The sequence below is a fragment of the Trichechus manatus genome, unplaced genomic scaffold (assembly GCF_000243295.1).
Source record: "Trichechus manatus latirostris isolate Lorelei unplaced genomic scaffold, TriManLat1.0 scaffold00044, whole genome shotgun sequence".
In the NCBI taxonomy this organism is placed as follows: Eukaryota; Metazoa; Chordata; class Mammalia; order Sirenia; family Trichechidae; genus Trichechus; species Trichechus manatus.
Window position 1 is genome coordinate 9,586,453 of NW_004443980.1, and position 14,582 is coordinate 9,601,034.

Sequence of the window (14,582 nt, forward strand, 5' to 3'; positions counted from 1 at the left end):
GAGAAAAGACTGAAGTTGTTAAGGATTTCATTTTACTTGGATCCACAATCAACACCCATGGAAGCAGCAGTCAGGAAATCGAAAGACCCGTTGCATTGGGCAAATCTGCTGCAAAAGACCTCTTTAAAGTGCTGAAAAGCAAAGATGTCACCTTGAAGACTAAGGTGCGCCTGACCCAAGCCATGGTATTTTCAATCGCATCATATACATACACAAGCTGGACAAATGAGTAAGGAAGACCGAAGAAGAACTGACACCTTTGAATTACGGTGTTGGCGAAGAATACTGACTATACCATTGACTGCCAAAAGAGCAAACTAATCTGTCTTGGTAGAAGTACAACCAGAATACTCCTTAGAAGGAAGGATGGCAAGACTACATCTCACATACTTTGGACATGTTATCAGGAGGGATCAGTCCCTGGAGAAGGACATCATGCTTGGTCAAGCACAGGGTCAGCGAAAAACAGGAGGACCCTCAATGAGATGGACTGACACAGTGGCGGCAACAATGGGCTCAGGTATAGCAGACACTGTGAGCGTGCTGCAGGACCAGGCAGTGTTTCATTCTGTGGTGCATAGGGTCGTTATGAGCTGGAACCGACCTGACGGCACCTAACAACAATAACAACATCTATATCGGATCAAACTGACAACAGCAACTCAAAAGATGAGATAGGAAACTTACGGGGCAGTGAGCTTATGTTAATGGGGGAGAAATAATTTGGAAAAGGAGGGCAAGAATGATTGTGCAACTTGAGGAATGTAATCAAGGTCACTGAATTGTACATGCAGAAAACGTTGAACTGGTTATATTTTGCTATATACTTTCAACAACAATAAAAAAAAGTTTATTGAGGAAAAAAATGTTTCTTAAATAAAAGTGGAATTATTTTTAATATGTTTTATTTAATTAATCCAATATATCTAAATATCATTTTAATATGTAATCAATATAAAATATCACTAATGAGATATTTTCTATTTTTTTTCATACTAAGTCTTTCTCATCACATTTGGACTAGCCACATTTCACATGTTGAGTGGCTAGTGGCTACCATATTAAAATAGCGCTGCGGCACTTCAGAAAAAAGTCCTGGTGATCTGCTTCCAAAAACCAGCCACTGAAAACCCTATGAGCACAGTTCTACTCTGACACACATGGCAGCTGTATCCACAGAGCAGATTCTCTCAGTTGTTCCACGTGGGCCTTGCTCAATGCTCCCTTAGCCTCCACATCCAGTGGGTCATCAAATTCTACTGATTCCAATTCCTAACACTATCCCTTACCTATATGCTTTTCTCCAGCCCCATGTCAACATCATGGTTCAAATCACCTTTATCTTTCAAACGGAAAAACACAACAACTTCTGATCCAATCTCGATGGTTTTGCCAGCAATACCTTACTGTTATGCCAGCCATGGGTAAAAGAATAGGCTTTACTAGGAAAGGGAAAACTCCCAAGGCCAGGTTCAGCAAGACTCCTGAAGAGATGTCCTAGGGACAAGGTCCGCTGGACACGGCATGGGTTCTGTTTCAGAGGAGGAAATTTCAACCCCTTGTGGGTCTCCCTTCCTATAGGCAAGTGATAAAATTACTTTGTCAGATGGGGAAATCTTGGCAGCCTGGATTTGAGGTACCAACTGTTTATAGAGTTGATTCAGAATACCAGCCTGGGGCTCTTGGGGCAGCTGGGATCCTTTAAAGCCCATCGAAGATTACAGTGAGCGCCAATGTCACCCTTACGGCTGAGAGGTGGGAAGGGGCTGCTCTATCTCCTACCTAGCTTGTTGTCTAGGGAACTCATGGGTACCCAGAGTGATTCTTGGATAATTTTGCTCCTTGCATAACATGCACCCTTGTCCAAGCTATCCCATACATTTCTGTCAGTAGTATTTTTACCCCAGTCTCAGTTATTCAATTCCTTTACAAAACACAAATCTGACCATGTAATTACCCTGATATAGTCGACTGGCTAAAAGCCTGAAGTCCATGAGACTCTCACATGAGACTTATCACAATCTGACCTGCCTTACCTGTGCCTCCCCTACATACAACCTGTGCCCAGATATATCAAACCACTCAACTCCTCCAAAGTGGTTGTGTTCTTCCATTCCTCCATACCCTCTGACATGTTAACCTATCTTAAACAATCTTACTTCACCTGGCTCTCTCATACTCACCTGTATAATGACTGCAGCTTCCAGATGCCACATCTCTCACTGAACCCACCTCTCTGCACTCAAACTTCATCTCCCTTCATAATTCTGATGCCCCTCTTCCATGATCCAAGAGTGCCCTGTGCATACCTTCAGCATGTCACCATTGAATTACACCCGTGCCTTATCGATCTCTTCATGCAACAGTCCCTCCACCAATTTGCACTGACACCTAGTTCTAGCACATGAACATTACACCATTTAAAGCCCTCTCTTTTGGAAGCTTCTCATTCTCTCATTTCCAATGTACCCTGGAACCATAAAGTGAACAGAACTCTTTTCTTTGCTCCCCTTGCCACCTGACTGTGAGCTCCTCAAAAACACAAGCTGTTTTTCATGCCTGGGACCCAACCAGTCCCCAATAAAGGTTTATTAAATAAATGAATAAATGTTAGGAGATAAGACATCATTTAACATACCAGACTTTGTTAGACTGTTAGACTCTGCTTCTTCTAACTGAACATCTGAGAACGAAGCTTCTGAAGGTACCTTCTTCTGTTCCTCTTTTAAACTCTGTGCAATTTCCTGTTAGAAACAGAAATCAGAAGGAACATTAAAGTGGAGTTTTCAGCAGTTTGGCAATATAATCATGTTCCTTCTACAAAGAAAGTACTAATTAATAAATAAAATGAACTAATTAAGAGAACTGTGCCAAAACTAACAACACATGGAAATGAAAAAGTTAAATTAGTATGGGGTGTCTATTCTCATAAACACACACACAGCATTGTCACCTAATTTCAAAATTAATACAAGGTATCTGCTGAAGGGTCAAATATACAAGGCTCATATAAGAAGCAGACTTTTCGACTTTACGTTCTCAAACCAAGTATTCAAACATAAGAGTGGACATGTTCTGAATGTCAGAAATGCTTTTATTCAAGTACCTGATCAATTTAATAACAGGCTTTCTCTTTAAATGAGAATAGCTATAGTATGATATTTTTGAAACGGGCTTTCAAAAAATTAACTTATGGTCATTAAAACTGCAATTAACTACTTAACCGTTCTTCACTGCCTAAAGAATATCATCCAATATACACAAGTAACTAACTACTAAGTTAGTAATGAAGGTCCCACTAATTTACAATGGCTATAAAGGTGGAAATACACACAAATGAGGACCTGAAAGATACTTAGCTCCTGCTGAAGAGAATGACCGGAGAACTGACTAGGAGACAGACTCCATATCATGCAGGCCAGTCCTCTCACTCTGCGTGCAGAAACCAAGTACAGCCGACCCCTAACTGCCACACAGATGTCACAGCCAGATTGCCCTTATATCCGATCCCTCAACAAAAGACAGACAAAGCAAGCACGTTTACTGAGAGTGGCATACTTAAACCAAGATGTCTACACAAGGAAGTACCCAGGAAACAGGCCATGTCATGACTGAATGAACATACCAAATATAATACTAAATTACGCTGAGGGGAGGGAGTATATAATAAACTTTATCACCTGACATTCATCAGACAGAACTATTAAATCAGGCATTCCATCTATATTATAAAAATTGATATTTGCAACAAAGAACCAGAAGTGGAGAGGAGGGAGAGAGCACAATGCTCTAGGTCGGGCTGAGAAACAGGCCCCATCCCCATCATGTCCACTGTGTAACCTTCAGAGTCAAGGTGGCTCCTGCAAGTGCACCATCTATTTGCTTGCTACAGTTATTAGCAATACTCAAGACACAAAACATACCTCCCTACTATGAGCCTGCAAAGTAATAAAGGCTGGACAAAACACAAACAGCCCCAACACTACATGTCCTACCTACCATAGCATCTGATCCCTGCAAGGTTATTTTTATATATTACAAAAAAGCAAAATGTATCAAATTAATTTTAAAAAATCCGTTGCCACTGAGTTGACTTTGACTCATGGTGACCCCATGTGTGTCAGAGTAGAATTGCAATTCGTAGAGTTTTCAATTGTCTGTAATCTTCACAGAACATGGAGCCCTCATGATGCAGTGGCTAAGCACTTGGCTGCTAACTGAAACATCAGTGGTTCAAACCCACCAGCCACTCCACAGAAGAAAGATGTGGCAGTCTGCTTCCATAAATATTACAACCTTGGAAACCCTACGCAGCAGTTCTACTCTATCATATGGGGTTGCTATCAGTCGGAATCAACTTGATGGCAATGTGTCTGGTTTGATTTTTGGTTTAATCTTTACAGAAGCAGATCGCCAGGCCTTTCTTCCCCAGGGCTGCTGAGTGGATTCAAACCGCCAATGTTTCAGTTAGCAGCCGAGCACAAACTGTCTGCACCACCCAAGGAACCCTAATAAAACTACCTAAAATACAATTATAAACAGTATAAGTTAGGGGAAGGGATGAAAGCTTAGGAAAACATTCTTAAACAATAGGTAAGAGCATTAAACTAAACAATCTGGCATACTTCAAGGCTGTCGGCTTTAAAACAAACATACCTGATTGCTACAAACTTATCAATCTAGGCACTAAATTAAAATGCTGTTGAGGACATGAAGCAACAGGAATGGGTTAATACACACATGTGCTTCTTTGTTCGGTCAGCTGAGAGGGCTTAGAAGCAACTACATCTTGGCAGCACACCTAGCACCCAGAGCTTGGTTTCTAATACCATTTTACCATAAAAGGAACCAGGGCTCCTTCGGGAAATGGACAATTGCAGGACTGGGACAGAAAATATACAAGATTAGCATCTTGTAGTGCCAGGAAAAAAGAAACTGCTTTAAAACAAAACAAAAACCTACAATGGTAAAGTACGTCAAAGGGACACAGGAGGCAAATGAAAGAGCCCCCAAGGGCCAAAGCTGGCACAATCTGAGCAACAAAACAAAGTAGTGCTGGATTATAACCCAAACTATAAAACAGATATTCATAAGTCCGTCCTGATCCAAAGAAATGACTGAAAAATAAATGGAGGAGAAAAGATAAATCTCTCTTGCAGAAAAATTCCAAATAATTTATGCAGATACTCCATCCTCAAGGAGGTGCACCATATATCCCACTCCTTAAGTGGGGGCTGCATATTGTGACTTCCTTCCAAGAGCACAGTATAAAAATGGGGGAAAAAAGAACTTTACAGTGGAGAAACCTAACCAACATGACCTATGTCAGGTGAGATCTAGATCAACGTGAATCATAACAAACCATGTTGATACTCTGTACCCTTGATATGATGATGAAAGTAGCACTTCACCCCCATGGTCTTCCTCCCCAGAACCCAGAACCCCAGTCTAATCATGAAAAAACATCAAATTCCAACAGAGGAACATCCTATAAAATACTTAAATAGCCTTCCTCAAAACCATTAAGGTCATCAGACACACAGTCTGAGAAACTGTCACGGCCAAGAGAAGCCTAAGGCGACATGAAAACTAAACATAACACAGGATCATAGATTAAACACTGGAACAGAAAAGGCACTACGTACAAACTAAGGAAACCAAACTAAACTATGGACTTTAGTTAACAATAACGGATCAATACTGCCTCATTGTGGTAAGATGTTAATAGAAGAAACTGCGTGTGGGGCATATGGGAACTCTCTGCACTACCTTCTAAATTCGTCTGTAAATCTAAAACAGTTCTAAAAACCCTATTTAAAAAAGGAAATCAAGCTGGGTAAAATCCAGTAGCAGCAGTCTAAACAGAAACAGAGTAACGTCTGAGTCACATTTGACAACCTAACAATAGAGACTGCCACTTGGTGACAAATGGTGTGCGGATACACTTATGAATAAATGGACTTGTATCTATTTTTAAAAGACCAATAGTAAGTCTATCACCACCCCTACTGTAAACAAATGGTAATTAGCAAGACTAGTTTATGAACCTGGGAAGAACAGATTACATTTTAAAAAATATATTAGAAACGTGTAATAGGAGAAAAATTGCATCAGGGGACATTTTCAAGTTCACTAGCGCCAAAATTTTGAAATGTTTCAAATAAAATAACCAGGCTACTGACAATTTTTACCCTACTACTTTTAAAAGTGCATTTTTATTTTAAATATTTTTTCCAACAAACTAGATCAAGTAATTTCTGTCTTAATCAATCAAGAAACAGTCAAGAAAACTTAAAAGACAATTCTCTTTACATTAAATTTCAATATAGAATGATGAAAATCAGACACATCAAAACTTACCTTTACTGACAAGCCAAATTTCTTATTTAAAGGAAAAAAAAAGACCCCCTCCAATGGGTTGGATATTGTACTCATAACATTAGGAATAAATGAGATTGCCATGAGTCAGAACGAACTCAACAGCAACTGATGGTTTTAAAAACAGTCAAATGTTATGCTTTTAAAATACTGCAAGTGTTAAAACAATGACAGTAGCCACTGTCTACTGTATGCCTACCAGGTTAAGTGCTTTCTAGTCATTATCTCTACTCTCACAACCCTTCAGTCAGTATCGTTATGCTTGTTTCACAAATGATTAAGCATACTCATACAAGCTAAGAAACAGCTACTAAATGACAGAGGTAGGATTTGAACCCAGGTCTGTCTGACTCTACATGCAAATGACAACCTTACATGGGCAAAATCTCCAGTCCAAAGAGACCCAGCCCTTACTTTGAAATCTGCAGATCTATTTTTAGAATCAGAGGTTTGACAGTAATCCAACTGTATGTCTTAGTAGGATATTCTAAGAACAAAAGCAGCACAAAAATCTTGAAACTGTAGGTTTGCTGTTGGTTATGGTATTGGTGTTATAATTCTGAAAGGTGCTGAGAACCAGGGTTTCTTATGTCAGAGAAAAGAGATACAAATATGGAATGGGGGAAGATGAAGAAAAACCCTGTGGAATTCAATTTGAATAGGAGAGTTCATGATATTTAACGAATTTATTTATTATATACACACACACATACATATACACACATACACACACGTACAAAGACCGAGCAGTGTTTTGTTCTGTTGTACACAGGGTCTCTGAGTCGGAACTGACTCAATGGCACCTAACAACACATACATAACACACATACAGTAAAACCTGTGAAAGACAGAACCCTGTGTGAGGCAGAAACCTGTCGGAGAAGGAAAACTCAAACATTTTCCACTAAAAGGAGCAACCTGGTAAGACTGCAACCTGTCAAAGGTGGAAAATTTGCGAGATCAAGAAAATCAAGGCAGTCCCATCAAGTTCCAGCTCTCACAGATTTCAGTGCATATGCTAGCTCTGGCTTTTAAAAGGCCTTTAAAAATAATGAAACCCCTAACAATGGGCACACTTAACACTCAGATCTTGGTTTCTAATTACCACCCTCCTCTCCCCTTAAGGAAACCCTGGTGGCATAATGGTTAAGTGCTACAGCTGTTAAACAAAAGGTCGGCAGTTCGAATGCACCAGGCACTCCTTGGAAACCCTATAGGGCAGTTCTACTCTGTCCTATAGGGTTGCTATGAGTCAGAAATGATTCAACAGCTACAGGTTTTTTTTCTCCCTTTAAGGGTAGCAAGTCTTCTTGAAATGGCTGATTCTAGGTCTGGGGAAAAAAATGTATAAGGTGAGGGCCTGGGACATCTTATGCAAGAAGCAATGAAATACTCAAAGACTATGGGGACATTTCTAAAGGACAGAGAAGTCAGCCTGAAGAGGTGCCCACTGGCCAAATTTGAGCATCAAAAAGAATAAATTATGGTAATAAATTATACTGAACTTTTTTAAAAAATCCACTAGTCTACAGTGACACAAGAGGCAGGAGGAAGGTGGTGTGAAGAGAAAGGAAGGGAAGGAGAAAGGGAAGTCTTTACAGCAGAATGCCAACCAATACATGTAGAAAGAATGACAAATGGGAAAATCACCATTTACAACCCCCAATGTAATAACTATTTCAGGCAACAATCATCAGTAGATGTTAAAGCGATTGGATGAAAAGTCATTGGGGAACTCAGTTACTCTCAAAGTACCTTCCACTTACTAAGAAAGAAATGTACCCTTAAGACGGGGAGAGCTGGCAGTCACCAGTACTGGAACAACACATTACATGCCTCTGATGTGATGAAGTAAGAAGTATATAATATTAGCTATATAGTTATTCTTGGGGGCAAAAAATTTAACCTGAATCTAATCAGAGGAAATCATCAGACAAATCCAGAATGTGGAAAAAAAGGGGACGGGGGGCAGGGGAGGAGGGAGAAGGAGTCTGGATTTGATTTAGCAATGGAAACATTAAAAACCAAATGCAACACAGGAATCTTTTTTTCTCTTTTATTGTTGTAGTTTAAATGAAGTTTACATTTCAAGTTAGTCTCTCATACAAAAATTTACACACATTGCTATGTGACCCCAACTGCTCTCCCCATACTGTGACAGCACACTCCTCCTTTACCCTGGATTCCCCATGTCCATTCAACCAGCTCCTAACCCTCTCTGCCTTCCCATCTCACCTCTGGACAGAAGCTGCCCATTTAGTCTCTTGTATCTACTTGAGCTAAGAGGCACGCTCCTCATGAGTATCATTCTACGTCCCACAGTCCAGCCCAATCCCTGTCTGAAGAGTTGGCCTCGGAAACTGTTTTAGTCCTGGGCTGATAGAGAATCCAGGGTTCCCCCAGTCTCATTCAGACCATTAAATCTGGTCTTCTTACTAGAATTTGAGTTCTCCACCCCACCTTTCTCCTGCTCCATCAGGGACTCTCTGTTGTGTTCCCTGTCAGGGCAGTCATTGGTGGTAGCTGGGCATCATCTAGTTCTTCTGGCCTCAGGCTTATGAAATCTCTGGTTTATGTGGCCCTTTCTGTCTCTTGGGCTACTACTTTCCTTGTGTCTTTGGTGTTCTTCATTCTCTTTTACTCCAGGTGGCTGGGACCAATTAATGCATCGTAGATGGCCGCTTGCAAGCTTTTAAGACCCCAGATGCCACTCACCAAAGTAGGATGCAGAACATTTTCTTAACAAGCTTTGTTCTGTCAATTGACCCAGATGTCCCCTGAAAGCATGGTCCCCAGATCCCTACCCCTGTTACTCTGTCCCTCAAAGTGTTTAATTGTATTCAGGAAACTTCTGAGCTTTGGTTTAGTCCAGTTGTGCTGACTTCCCCTGCAACACAGGAATCTTGACTGGATCCTTTTGTTTTTGTTTTTGATCTAGCCATAAAAGACATTTGGAGAAAAGCTTGAGAAATGTAAAGATGGACTGTATGTTTTTAAAAAAAAAGAAACTAGTTGCCATCAAGTTGATTCCAACTCACGGCAACCCTACCTGTGTTACAGTAGAATTGTGCTCCGTAGGGTTTTCAGTAGCTGACTTTTCAGAAGATCACCAGGTCTTTCTTCTGAGGCACCTCTGAGTGAACTCAAACTTCCAGCCTTTCAGTTAGCAGCCAAGAGCCTAACAGTCTGCAGCATCCAGTGACGTTACATATAAATAACAGTACTGAATAAATGTTAATTTTCTTAGATGTAAAAATGGTATTGTGGTTATGTGCAGAATGACCTTATTCTTAGAACAAGAACTGAAGTATTTAGGAGTGAAATATCATGATGTCTTCAACATACATCCAAACGGTTCAGCAAACAAAATACACGCACACATACACACACATACACGTAAATAAATGTGGCAAAACATTAACTGGTGAATTTGAAAAAAATTCTAACTTCAACTGGATACTTGATGATATTAGGGAACTATAATTAATGTCTTTAAGTGTGATAACTGCATTATAGTTGTGTTAAAAATAAAAGCCCTTAGCTTTTACCATTACATACTGAACTATTTATTGATGAAGTAATGTTTAGAATATGCTCCAAAATAATTAATTGGGGAGATAGGGTGTCTTAGTCATCTAGTGCTGCTTCAACAGAAGTACCACAAGTGGATGGTTTTAACAAAAAGAAGTTTATTTCCTTACAGTAAAGTAGGCGAAAAGTCCAAATTCAGGGTGTCAGCTTCAGGGGAAGGCTTTCTCTCTCTCGGCCTTCTCATCAGTGTTCCCCTGTACTAGGAGCTTCTCGGCACAGGGACCCCGGTCCAAAGGACGCGCTCTGCTCCCGGAACTGCTTTCTTGATGGTATGAGGTCCCCGTCTCACTGCTCACTTCTGTCTTTTATATCTCAAGAGATTGCCTCAGGACACAATCCAGTCTTGCAGATCAGGTCCTGCCCTACTAACACAACTGCCACCCATCCTCCCTCATTAACATCATAGAGGCAGGGTTTACAACATACAGGAAAATCACACAGTACCAAGAATCATGGCCTAGCCAAACTGAAACACACATTTTTTGGGGGACATAATTCAAACCGTGACAGGGGGTAAGAAAGGTGTAAGTGAAACAAGGCTGGTTATGCATTGATAACTGGCGAAGCTAGGGTGATGGTACATAAAAGTTCATCATATTACTCTCTACTTCGGCTTACATTTGAAATTGTCCATTTAAAAAGTTCCAGGTTCAAATTCTGTTTAGCACTAATATCTTAGCTATTATTTAAAGCCTGCCCGGCACTCAAAGAAAACAAAGATACATATGCAATTGAAAGATCAGTGAGATAAAGCCAAGTCTCTAAACCCTAATTAGATATCCATACTGTATAATTTTGAGGAGATGGCCTCAAGGGTTTTTATGAGAGAGCATGACGTGTGGTCACTACATCATGGTCAAATATGGTGGCTCCCATGTTATGAACCCTCGTCTATGCCACTTATTAAAAAAAAAAAGAGGGAGAGAAATCAAACGGAGTACTAATTCAATTTAAAATTCAGAATGTGTATTTCCTGGAAAAGGGGGGACAACTGATAAAATGTTTACAGAACTTGAAGGAAAAACAACCTAACAAAGTACTGCTGCTCAATTTATTCTGTGAAGTAGATTGGGATTTTCCGAATTTTATTTCCTATGATTTTATGGCAAGTTTATCTTGATCCTACATCTTAGTGATAATTAAAGAGAAAAATCCTTTTTTAACTAGTATAAAACACTGAAAGGCAGTGCGAAGGGGCGACCAAGTAGGAAACCTTACCTCCATCATGACCAGCTTGTCGGGATATGCCAGGTCTCCAGGAGCTGGTTTGTAGCCGGCAATGTCAGTATGAATGTAGATGTGGGTTCGGTAGACGAGCCGCTCTTGCACATCTTCTAACATCTGCTTTACGCCAGCTGCAAATGCCCCCAGTTGTTCAGCTGACAAAAACAAAGTGCAATCATCCTTTAGATTTAGAAAATTACTTTCTTTTAAACAAGTAAAAATACTGCTGAATTGTTCAGAAATAACATGAACCACTTTTGCTTTAGAGGCTCTGGTTCTATTTCAGTATGACTCAAATGACCTTGGAAAAGGTAACTTAGTAAACATCTTTCAATTTCCTCAATTTTAAAATTGAGAAACAAATTTGTCTATCTACCTCCTTGCTGGGACTCAGAAAATACTTTTATTATTAATATGAATATTAAAATCTGAATTTTAAGAGAGATTTGTGTTTTTTAAAAGTGATTTGTATGAGTCCACGTAGCTAGCTTCAAACCAACCCTGAGAGACAGCTAAGGCAGGTTATCAACTGGGTTATTATCCTTATTTCACAAATAACTGAGTACCATAGATGTCAATGATGTGTTAATATTTTCACAAAAAAGTAAAAACAAAATGGAAGTTGAGTTTACATATTATTTCTTCATCTCTAAGATGCCTTCAGTGTTAAAACACATCAGTAATTCAGTAAGTTTTCCAAGACCTGGGGGTTTGGAGACACTCCACAATCACGTAAAACATTCACATTAATTAAAAAATTATCTTAAATTCAGAATCATTAAAATGTGGGAAAACGTACATCTTAGAATTAACTGAATGCAGCAGAATAAGAAACTCTGGAAGAGTTAACAAGTCCACAGGGTCTTCTAAGGAAAGACAATCACTTCTACTTAAAATGATAACCTAGAGTACTGCTTAAAAGTATCATTAGAAGATGCAGCAGATGGATACAGTCGTTGCGATAATTATTTTCTTTTCCTTTGTAATTTAAAAAAAAGATAAATCACTAATATATGTGTATGTTACAATAATTCCTTCTTTTTATTCAAGAGTAGACATTAAAATTAGTTACTTTATGTATTCTGGTAATGCTGTTGTTGGGTGTCATCAAGTTGATTCTGACTCATAGCAACCCTGTGTGACAGAGGAGAACTGCCCCATTAGGTTTTCTTGGCTTTGATCTTTAGGGAAGCAGATTGTCAGGTCTTTCTCCCATGGAGCCGCTGGGTGGCTTTGAACTGCCAAACTTTCAGTTAGCAGCCGAATGCTTAACTGTTGTGCCACCAGGGCTACTTATTCTGGTAATAGTGTACCAGAAATGCCTAATCCAAAACTGAAGGTCTTTGGACATTCAAATGGTAGAAAGAAAAGTGACTATAATTTTTTTTATTACTAATTCTGCCTAGATTTTAAAATCCTTTTCCCATTTAATTTGTGCCTTCAGTCACAGACTAAAGTATGCCTGGATTTAAAAAGGGGCAGGGCATTCAACCCAGGCTTCAAAAATATTAAGTATTTTTTAGAAGAGAGAACCTAATCTTTTTCTGGTTCATTTAGACACAAATATAATGAAAAAGACCATTAAGCTACCATTTTTGTTTATCATTTACCATTGTTCTGTACATGATCTTCAAGCACCTCATTTTTAAGAATCCCACAAAGTTCTGACAGAGTCTCTAAGTGAATAACATGAATGATCAGTGGTCTGAAGACATCATACAATGACATACACAGTTTCTCCAGAAGTTCACTAGAATGAAAGAAGAAAACATGACTATTAGGAGTAATCTTTTCAGGATTCTCTCATAGTATAAGAGGGCTCACTGATTTCTTCCAGCCAATAAAAATAATAAGTAAATCTGCATTGGAAAACAGTTTCTGAGAACATTATTGAATGAAAAGTAAAAGGCTGAAATAATTTTGTAAACTGTTTTTTCTTTAAAAGCTCAGTATCAATAAGCAATCCCTAGCAGTCTAATTCTAATCAATTCTAATCAGCTGTCCCCAACCAAAAGACAAGTCAACTCTTTAAAATTTTTTATTTATTTCAGCAATAATAGTGTATATTTTCTTTCAGAAACAATAAAATACTTCAGTAGATTTAACTACCCTTTTATATTCTACCTCACTGTGAATCAGGTGGTATCACTTTCCCCAGAAAAGATAGGTTCAAAATTTATAAATGCTTATAGATTTAGACAGGCAAAACTCAAAGTACTTGGGACATACACCAAGTATTTAGAGAAATGTTTAACATTTGAAAAGGAAAATATTAAGCTGTCCGTATTCTTCATATTGTCAATGGTACTCTTCTATATAAAGTACTTCACGGAAAGTGATCACCCCAACAAAACCATTAAATACACTGGTTTCTTCCCCATTACAGAAGTCAATAAAACAGCCCATATAAAGAACCCAAAAGGAGTGTCAGTAGATCTGAAAGGCACTTCGAGAGAAAAAAAGAAAAGGATGTTAAACAGTGTCTGTATTTTGAAGTGTCTTTCATTAGTTAGAATCACAGAATTTGTTAACTAGAAGGAATTATTGTACTTAGTGGAGATAAGGGGATCAAGATTCCCAAGACTCTTAATTAGTTACCCGTACAGGATTCTTCAGTGTCCATAATCATATTACAAACAATGTGAAAGCATACTGGGCCTTTAAATTACACATTTATTTTAAGAAAATAACCACTGTCTTATCCAACAATATTCTATATATATACACACACACATACACAAAGTTAAAACACTCTGCTAATATGATAATCCATTATGGTTATTAACAAATCAAACCTTAATAATAAGAGTTAGATTCCATGTACCACCTACTCTAGTTTTGATGTTGGTTTTGTGAAAAATTCATTGTAAAGTTGGTGTTCATCCTGGCATACGTGGACCATAAAGGCACAGCCACTGCGAACCTGCAGTAAACAAATACCAGGGACAGTTAAAGACATACAATGTTTCCAGTGTTTATGAAATAAAGGGTACATTTTATTTGCAAAAAGATTAAGCATATGTATTCCTAAAACAACATACTGAAGAAGAGAACGCTAGTTTTCAATGCATTATTGAAGAACAGAACCATAATGAAACTTTATCTTTTACAGAAGGATTTGTCTTCTAAGAGCAGGGACTTTACATCAGCCCAAATGAGACGGAAATCCTGCTTTGGGAAAAAGAGCTGCCACACAAACTCGCTAAGTCAGGTCTATGACTTCGCTTCCCAAAATAAGTTGTGTGCTACGAGAAAAAGCCTGCATAGTATACACAGGAATTGCTCAGAAAATATCAGTGACAAAACTAAATTTGGACAAAGAGAACTTCAAGAGGAAGGTAATTTGGAAATTGACGAACTTCTGCATACTCACTCAGGCATTTTTTCAG

General features: G+C 38.8%; 1 protein-coding gene across 3 annotated transcripts in view; it reads right to left on the bottom strand.

Moving 5' to 3' along the window:
* The window catches only part of COG3 (component of oligomeric golgi complex 3), an 80,249-nt gene that overhangs the window by 37,490 nt on the left and 28,177 nt on the right, over positions 1-14,582 (bottom strand). For all 3 annotated transcript variants that reach the window (XM_004376595.2, XM_023731594.1, XM_023731596.1), the window contains exons 11-14: positions 14,025-14,116; positions 12,804-12,943; positions 11,188-11,348; positions 2,639-2,744 (exon numbers count right to left, since the gene is read on the bottom strand). In XM_004376595.2, the coding sequence (XP_004376652.1) occupies positions 2,639-2,744; positions 11,188-11,348; positions 12,804-12,943; positions 14,025-14,116 (499 nt within the window). The remainder of the gene's footprint in view (positions 1-2,638; positions 2,745-11,187; positions 11,349-12,803; positions 12,944-14,024; positions 14,117-14,582) is intronic.